Source organism: Tasmannia lanceolata, unplaced genomic scaffold, assembly GCF_043159265.1.
Source record: "Tasmannia lanceolata isolate RefF3 unplaced genomic scaffold, GAP_Taslan_0.1 ptg000015l, whole genome shotgun sequence".
NCBI lineage: Eukaryota > Viridiplantae > Streptophyta > Magnoliopsida > Canellales > Winteraceae > Tasmannia > Tasmannia lanceolata.
The window spans coordinates 9,642,922-9,652,367 of NW_027518692.1; the positions used below are offsets into that span (position 1 = coordinate 9,642,922).

Here is a 9,446-nt window from a genome sequence, read left to right on the forward strand (position 1 = left end):
ATAGGAGTCAGTCTTTAGCATAGGAGTCAGTCCTTCAGTCTTTCAGGAGTCAGTCCTATCATCATAGGGGTTAGGATTATGTCCAACCTCTCATCAAATCATGTGATTTTTATCCATTCTTGCAAGGTATAGGATGCTGTCCAACCCTTGCAGAGTCGTGATTCTGTCTTTTCCCCCCTCAAAGCATAGGATGCTGTCCAACCTTTGCGGGATATCAGGAGTCTGTCTTCCCCTTATGATGATAGGATTCTGTCCTCTTGTGTCAAAAATAACAAAAACATTTCAAAAACCAAAAATCTCAAAAATCTCAAGTCATTAGGAGTAGCTTAGGAATTCTGTTCCGAACTACGTTGGCTTGATCCCTTTCCATAGGGTACGTAGTGCAGCTTGGGATTCACATCCCAAGTCCAGCCAAACCTTTAAAAAAGTAAACATTTCAAATCTTCTAAAAATACAAAAATTCTTCAAAACCTTTTCAAAAAGATCTTCCCCTAGAGTTAGGAGTCTGTCTTAGCTGTTTGGGGCGTTTTAGAGTTAGGAGTCTGTCCTGATTTGTATTGATATGGTGTGTCCTGTCGTGTGAGTGTCCCTAGAGTTAGGAGGCCTCGAGTTGATTGGTTAGACATTTAGTCAAACCGATGGCTAGACAAGGAAGCATATAGTCAGCCCGTGGTCTTCTTTAGGATGCACAGCCTAGTTACACATAGGATGTAGGGCCCACCTGCATTAGCTTAAGGCTAATCAACTTACATTAGGTAGGGCATAGATAGAGTCCTGAAAATTACAATTCACCTGAACTTAAGCAGTCATGCAGAAAGCTTTAAAAATCAGTCGAGTCTAGTGGATCGAGTCTAGGATAGCGGTTCTAGATGGTTAGGCATCGTAGTTAGAATAGGTCATCGAACTACGTTGACTCTGATTCTTCCCGAGGCCGGGATACGTAGAGCAGCTGGGATGGACGGCCATCTTGGTCCGAGTCAAGTCCTGCATTAGAGTTTTAGGATTTGTCTTGTCCAGTCATGTATAGAATTGATTTGTGTTGTGTGTTTTGCTGTGTTTTCTTACTTTCTTGTACTGATCCTATACCTTTAGCTGTAGCTTGCATGTGTATGTCCACTAGAACTTAGACACCAGTTAGGCATATCACTCACAACCTAGTTGTCATTAGGTGACACATCTTTTATCTTACTTTACGTATGCTTATTATTTCATCCCCATGATTAGGTAGACGTTCACTCGAGGATATTTGTTCCCATTTCATATGATTTTACCCAAAATTCTTTAGATTTAATAATAAACGGCATAAGAGACCAAGTGCTTGCACTCGGACGAATTGGAGGTGTTCTTCAGACCTTCTCCATTCGTAATCAGGCACGAACCCATTCATTTCTGGTTATCCATGGTATACAGAGCATATTTTTTTAGGATCCATGGCAGTATACCATGGATGGTGACTCTGAGTTTTGTTTTGTTTCGAGAGTTCATTGGTAGAGCTCTCCTTCACGTGTAGATGATGCAAGAGGCCGCTGGGGGCTTGTCCCCCACCTCTCTCCCGGATCGGGGTCCACAATGACTGAAGGATTTGGTAGTTTTAATTTCACTAGTGAATAATTGCAATTGATACTGACTTGAGTGATTGTTGTCATACACCTAATTGAATGTTGCTAGAATGAAGATAAGTGGTGTTTGTTTTGCATTTAACTAATTGTCTGACACTTGTAGTCATTCTTCTATTTATATCTAGTTTGAATGTGTTGTATCTCTCTCTCTCTCTCTCTCTCACTCTCTCTCTCTCTCTCTCTCTCTCTCTCTCTCCCCCTTTGCTAGGTCTTGCTGATATATTGTTTCTGTTTAGAGTAAAAAAGGTGTCTGTCTTTGAGTTGAAGGAGTGAGAAACTGCGGTAGTGACTCTTCAAAACGCATGGCCTCTGCAGATATAGGACCCCCTTCAGCAGTTGTCAAACCCAGTGGCAATACAATGTCTGTTGATAAATTGCCAGAGGAAATTAATGAGATGAAGATTAGGGATGATAAGGTTGAGTATGTTGTTCCTTCCCTACTAATTTAGTGCAGATTAGCGTACCCTCTCTCCCTCCCTCCCTCCCTCCCTATCTCTCTCTCTTGTGATGCTATCTTTGGATTTCTTTTATATTTCTTGTTATTGACAAATATGTATATGTTTTGAAGTAGGAAATGGAAGCGATGGTTGTAGATGGGAATGGCACTGAAACTGGGCATATAATAGTAACTACAATTGGTGGCAGAAATGGTCAGCCCAAGCAGGTATCTATTGGTGGTAATTGAATTGTCTGATTTATGATAGGATTTTCACTTGGAACGATGAACTCCATGATACAATGTAATGAAAACATAAAAGCTCTAGTGATCACTAAGATGAATATATTTTGTCAAAGTGTCAACGATACAAGATACTCCCACTTTGCATTTATTGAGATTCTTTCTCTACGAGTCTCTTAATTCAAATAGTCTCATCACTCCACCGAAATCTATTTCCATTTTTTCAAAAAAGAATCAAAGATGCATTTTATCTCCTATGTCAGTTAAGGAGGGTCATAGAAAGAACAACTTCAAAATCATGGTTGATTCATTTTTCAAATCCCCCTGCAGCTGCATGGGCTCTTCCAGCCTGCCACAATTGACCCACAAATAGGAAGATTCACGATCCCGCAGGGGTGAGCTGACTCCAAAAACCTTTCTTCAGTTCAGATTGCATCTCGTTTTTTGTTAATAATAAAAATGTTCTCTGAGAAAAAACCCATCTAGCAGAAGAATTAAAATATCAAAGTTAAGGAAGATTGTAGAAGGAAGATACAGTGTGGTGGAAATTACTGCAAAGTAGTGCAGAAAATGGGAGGCATGTTTTCATAATGTAGGCAAGTGTCCCACAAGAAGTGTGCATAAGTTAAGGAACTATTTAAGATCTTAAGTAAATTAACTCATAAACTGATACGGGGTAGTAGGAAAAGGAATCGATCATCCCACCATCAATTTTGAATCATTTATTTGTTCCCCTTCCCCCATCAGGCTATCTGTTATCATGTTCCTCCCTTTCATCCTTTTTTTTTTTAATCGTGCTCTCTGTAATGAAGTGAAATTTAAAGGCAAGGCATATACTAGGTAAGGCATATGTTGATAAACTAATGAAGTGAGTGATTGGTTCAATCATCATAGACAGCTATTTAGCTTGTATGCTAAAATATGCTCCCATTTATACCTCAGACTATAAGCTACATGGCGGAGCGTGTGGTTGGACAAGGATCATTTGGTATCGTATTTCAGGTGATTCCTTATATTTCTGATTCACAACCAATCTGTAGGTTGAAATTTTCACTTGTATATGTTACTGCGAGTCTGTGACATACTTATGACATTTGCTTCTGCCTAAGCAGTTTAAAATTCGTAACTGTTCAGCTTCACTTTTCTTTCCAAAGGCTAAGTGCCTAGAAACAGGAGAGACTGTAGCAATCAAGAAGGTTTTGCAGGATAAAAGGTATAAGAACCGTGAGTTACAAACTATGCGCCTTCTTGATCACCCCAATGTTATCTCTCTGAAGCACTGCTTCTTTTCAACTACCGAGAAGGACGAGCTCTATTTGAATTTGGTGCTTGAATATGTACCTGAGACCGTTTATCGGGTAGCAAAACACTACAGCAGGGCAAATCAGCGCATGCCTCTAATATATGTCAAACTATATACGTATCAGGTTTGAAATTTTAAATGTGTAGCCAACTTTATATTATATTTCATACGCGATACTGGACAGAACACAAAATATTTGTTTACTGCTGTTTTCATTACATAATTTAAGGATCAGTTTCGGATCCCTTTTGGTTTTTTGTAATACATGCAAATGAATTTGTTGCTTGAGTAAATTGAGTCATGAAACCAGTACATATATATTTAGCTAGGCCAAATGAATCTTGTTTAGCCAACGAAACAAGTAACTTGAATTAGACGCTTGGTCTTTTCATGAAGTAAATTAGCGTACTAAACTGTTATTCTTCGAACTGCTACACCGAGTTAGGACAGAATTCCAAAAAATGGATATGTAAATATTTACCAAGTATTTGACTTGTGCTTGAATGACTGGTTTTGAATATGCCAATTTTCTCCATAATGCTTTGGTATTTGTTCCTCCTAGCATTTCCTCTATCTAATATTTTCTCCACCAAATTCCTTTTTTTAAATGGTGCCAATTTCTCATCTGTTGTCAGGACATTTCAAACTGGTTTCATTATTCTTTCATTGTTTGTCATTCTTTTAAGTAAACTTTCTTACTTCTATTTTTTGCTACAGTTCTTGGTTTCATTTCCTATTTGAGCCTTTGGAATTAATAGCAATTGTTTTGGGATTGAAACATAATAGCGAGCGTGAGATGCACATACTTCAGCAGAGGAAAGGGACTAATCCAACCTGAGAATTACATGATGATTCTTCATGCCCTGGAGGATTTCGTTTGGAAAACTGATCTCCTTAGATCTAAACCAGATTTATGAATCTCATGCAACCATTAAAGATAGACAAACTCCATTAACAAGTATAGGTAACATTGAATGGAATACAATGTCCGAAGATCACTCTACCCAGGATTTGTGATTCGACTAACAGATCCAGCTTCTCCACGGTTCTTCTCAGTTCAGTTCTGAGAAGGATTTGTGATCCGACGAACAGATCCAGCTTCTTCACGGTTCTTTTCAGTTCAGTTCTGAGCAGTAAGGTTCGTTACTTCAACACAAATCTTTAGAGGTTTCTGCCCATAAGAAAATCTTGATTTCCAGCAATTCATATTTTCATTCCAAGTCCAAAGCATACAGTCATCAGTCATCACAACGATTACAGAGTAGAGTGTAAAGGAAATAACTAGCAGCAAACTTCAAGGAATCTGTGAGTCAGATCGATGCAATGGAGAATTACATTCAACAACAACAGATGATAGTCCAGAGACACTGTAATGTCTTCCATTCGTGGGGGCAAAAGGACTTAATGAGTTCTTCCCAAAAGAAAAATAATAAAAAAAAAAATTCTTGCCTACAACAAGTAAGAGAGTACAGGAGTCCAAGATGCAGAAATATCACTCGGAAATTCACTCCTAGAACACTCCCAAGCTAGAACAACCTGTTGGAATTCTCTCCAAGCAGAAACCCACTTCTCCAATTCCAAAAATTCTGCAAAAAGTGCCCTAAAATGGAGAGAAACCTCCTATTTACTTAACCCTAAAACATAATGAGTTCCAGCATTCCCGCTGGCCCACCAACTTGAATAATGGTGCAGTCCAATATTGTTCTTCCAATGTACAGTTTTTGTCGGAGTTGAGCTGGGTTAATGAGTTGGTAATTGGGGTAATTTGACACCCAATTAACTTCCCCTATGATTGGTTCATGTTGTCTTTGGAGCTCAATGGACAGGTTGATTAATTAGAGTCTGAACTGGAGAGGGTTGAGAGTCAATCTTCGGATCATCTCAGTTGTCTCCATCTCTATTCACTCTGCCTCAGGTTCCTTTATCATTTCCTTTAGATTTTGGAAGCCTTAGTTGCTTTTAAGATGGAATTGAAGAAACTCCTCTCTCTGGATTTAACTTTTACATGCCCGCACCTTCTACATTGCTTGATGCTTTACTTTGTTAGTGAGATCTCACCCCTCTCCCCTACCAGCTATGGAAGGAAACCCACGAAAATCACCGACTTTAAGCTTTGATACCACTTGATGCAACATCAAGAAAGAAATGGGTTTTCAGCACAAAAGAATTCAGGAAGTCAAAGAAATAACAAAAAAGCGTTATGCTGGAAATTAGAAACCAAAGGAAAAACACATTTTCAACTTCAACAATACTATGAGAATCTCAGTCCATGTTTCCCACCTTCTAATTTGTCCATAAAGAATATTTATACTATAGTTCCCTTAAATAGATGTAATTCCTAATTTGGACTCCAAACCAAAATCACCATCTTAATTTAAGGAAGCTTCTTCGAAAAGGATTACACTCAAAGTTTGTTAAATCTAGGAAAAAACCGTGTATGGGGGACCTTTCCAAGACACCCTATAAAAAAACTCTAAAAATATAGAAAAAAAATACAATTATGCCAAAATGAAAACCACAAGGAGCTCCGTTTGGTTGCAAGCAAACTTTATTGTTGGTCTGGTAGGGGTCCTATGGGCCCACTAAAGTTGCATAAATTGGTCATGGGTTTGTTTGGTTCTGTTATCAAAATTATAATGTCTACATGCTTGCCCTTCAATCTGCTAAAATAAACCCTTATTCTTTGAATTGACCATTGGTTTATTCAGACATTGTTGGAGTACTTTTAATAATATTGTTTACATTGAGAAGCATTGGTTCTCCTATTGTCTTGAAATTGCATTATTACATGGTGTGACAATATTGGTTGGTGGAAGAAGTTATCCAATTTCACTAAGCTTTAATCATTACGTTTTTATTTGACATAAATATACAGATCTGTGGATCATTGGCATATATTCATGGGGGGGGGGGGGTATAGGAGTTTACATTACATGTTGGAATCTATGTTCGTTGTATTTATCTAATTTCACTCCACTGTAACCATTACTTGGTTGCCCGAGAAAGTGCTCTAATTTCTGATAAATATGCAGATATGTAGAGCGTTGGCATATATTCATGGTGGTATAGGAGTTTGCCACAGGGACATTAAGCCACAGAATCTGCCGGTTTGTATAAAAAAAATTCTGATCTTTCCTGTTCACAATAAACTGCTCCTCTTATCCTTCATCTCTTGCAGGTTAACACTCATACTCATCAGCTCAAACTATGCGACTTTGGAAGTGCAAAAGTGCTGGTATTATATTCAATTATTAGGCATTTCACTGTTATTTCTATCCTAGCATAGTATCGTGAAAGTCCTGAAGGTTCTGGCATTAGCTGCAAATTTCTTCAAATTGTATGCTATTTGGTTCTATTTGCAATCAGTCTACAAGTCCAATTAGTCCTAAATTTCCAGTTAATTAGTGGTTTTATGCAATAGATATATTTTTTTGAATAGTTTGTTAAAGTATAAAAAAAAACAACTTCCCCAATAGCTTAAGCTTTTGGAGTTACTGGTAGTTTCACATGGTACCAGAGCCAAAGGTCCCGATTTTAAACCTCCTTGATAGCAAAAATCCACATGCAATGGCCAAACCCAAAAGAGGGGCCACATGTGCCACGTGTAGGCCAACCCTAAAAAAGAGAGGTCACACGTGACTACGTGAGGGGGATTGTTAAAGTATAAAAGATTTAATAACACCTTCTCCAATAGCTTAAGCTTTTGGAGTTATTGGTAGTTTTACATGGTTTTTATACAATACCTATTTGGTTCTATCATCTATGAAAAATGATGTTCTTTATTAGTTAGAACGAATTGTGATTTTATTAGAAGGAAAGATTAAGTGTTCACTAGAAATGGAAAACATGCTGTAGTTGCAGATTAACGATGGGAAATATTCCAATGTTGCATGTGGACATAGAAATCTCTTGCGTATAGCCCAAATCGGTACATATATGGCAATATGTATCATGTATCGGTTGACACGCATGCAATTCTTTTTTTCCATCCACATTTTTCATAAACAAAGCAAAATTTAGGGATTTCATAATAAGTAGAACAAATGGCTCAGTCATTGTCTCTATTTGTCTTCACTCCGACATCCTTCGAGATTGGCTGACATTACTCTTGCAATTAGTCATCTCTGTCTGACCTTTAAGCATATGCCTACGAATGCTAATGAGATGCCAGATGGGCTGGTAAAGGACAGATTTTAGAGAGAAGCTGTATCTGTTGGTAGCTTGTTGCTGTTGTGATCTTATAGCTTTGTTCTTTATTATTTTTTATTTTTGTGGGACTATCTCAGCGTTTTCTATTTTATATTTTCCCCTTATATCATTCTCCATTATCATTCAACAAAGAAAAGCTTCTTCTTCTTTTTTGAAAATTGACATTTTATTAATTTGCTAAAGTGTCAGTTAGGAACAAGTTGTCCCCCTACTGAGATTACATCAAGTACATTAAGAAGTCTAATACAGATTAAGAGAGAGATGATACTATAAAAGTAGATTCTCTCAGCATCCCTTCCTTGGCCAATGAGTCTGCTACTTCATTTGCTGATCTCAAACAACAACAAAAAAGCTTGGGCCTGTCTTTGAGTTCTGAAATGATGGAATTTGCCAATTTGGTTACAGTTACAGAGGCAACGGTGGAAATCGTACATCACGAATTAATCTCCAAAATAAGTACTTACGGGCTGAAACCTATGCTCTAAGTGCCAAGTTATGCCCTTCAGAAGGGCAGAAATGAATTTGAATAGAAAAAGCATGAATTTGTTTTTTCAACTTTTCATTTCTTGTAATAAATTTGCGAACCCCAACCCTACATTTTCTACAAATGCATCTAGAAAATCTGTTGGCTGCATTCCTTTATGAAATTTCACTATTAACAGAATGTTTGCGATATCTCTTTCTTTAGCCTTCTTTCTAAGCTTATTACCATCTTAATGGCATTTTTTCTGTGCAGTTAGCTTTTTATTAGGAATATTAGTTCTTTCCCATTGGATAATTGATTAGTTCCATCTCGATACATTTCTCTATAACAGGTCAAAGGCGAACCGAACATATCTTACATTTGTACGAGAAGTGTTGATAGATACATTGTTGCAGCTGTGACGTACAGGGTTACTGGCAACGACCTGGATTGTAGTGTTCATCGGTTTCTGATCTTTACAAGATGGGGATGGTGTTTTTTTTTTGCTTTTTCTATTGCTTCACTCTTTCTTAGGGAACTGAGACTTTTTTCTATTGTAAAATTGGAAATGAGACTTGATTCTGTATTACAGGTTTTAAAATTGTATCCCATATTACATGTATTACAAGTTATTTGTATAATAAGATTGTATCTCATTGTAGTGTGAGGTTGTTTGAATGTCATATTACAAGTTGTATCCCAATATGATGGATTGTAGTGTCAGGTTGTTTGAATGCCATATTGCAGGCTGTATCCCAATATTTTGATAAAGGGAATTTTTTTTAAAAATATGTCTATATTTACCAACGGCCAGGACCGTCGGTGATTCTCACAATCAAACTACGGCCATACATTTTCACCGATGGTCCTTAACCGTCGGTATATACACCGACGCTCACAAAATGTCGCTAAATTTGGCATTCACGTTGCTGTATTAACCGTCGCTAAAGACACATATCCAATGGCCCATGTGGATCTTTTAGTGACTGTCTTGATCGTCGGTGTAATATTACATGCACCAACGGTTTACTTAAAACGTCGGTGAAAGCCTTAACACCAACGTTTGTTTTTTATTTTTGACGACGTTCATAAACGCCGGTATAAAAGGTAGCACCGACGGTTTGCATTAAACGTCGGTAAATACCTTTAGGCACGGTAGTATCAGTGATGTTC

At 37.6% G+C, this 9,446-nt stretch overlaps 1 protein-coding gene across 1 annotated transcript; it reads left to right on the top strand.

Moving 5' to 3' along the window:
• Positions 1 to 1,871: 1,871 nt before the first annotated feature.
• LOC143845919 (shaggy-related protein kinase epsilon-like) lies at positions 1,872 to 8,877 on the top strand. Its single transcript, XM_077354321.1, has 6 exons — positions 1,872 to 2,035; positions 2,191 to 2,283; positions 3,241 to 3,300; positions 3,453 to 3,725; positions 6,634 to 6,836; positions 8,626 to 8,877. Exons 1-6 carry the CDS (start codon positions 1,922 to 1,924, stop codon positions 8,693 to 8,695), a joined length of 813 nt encoding a protein of 270 aa, XP_077210436.1. The 5' UTR covers positions 1,872 to 1,921; the 3' UTR covers positions 8,696 to 8,877.
• Positions 8,878 to 9,446: the final 569 nt, after the last annotated feature.

What these genes read in the sequence shown, in the direction of transcription:
- LOC143845919 (XM_077354321.1), top strand. Translation starts at nt 1,922, where the DNA reads ATGGCCTCTGCAGATATAGGACCCCCTTCAGCAGTTGTCAAACCCAGT. An exon ending in TCAAACTATATACGTATCAG is followed by an intron (nt 3,726 to 6,633) that starts GTTTGAAATTTT and finishes ATAAATATGCAG; the next exon opens with ATATGTAGAGCGTTGGCATA. An exon ending in TTGGAAGTGCAAAAGTGCTG is followed by an intron (nt 6,837 to 8,625) that starts GTATTATATTCA and finishes TCTCTATAACAG; the next exon opens with GTCAAAGGCGAACCGAACAT.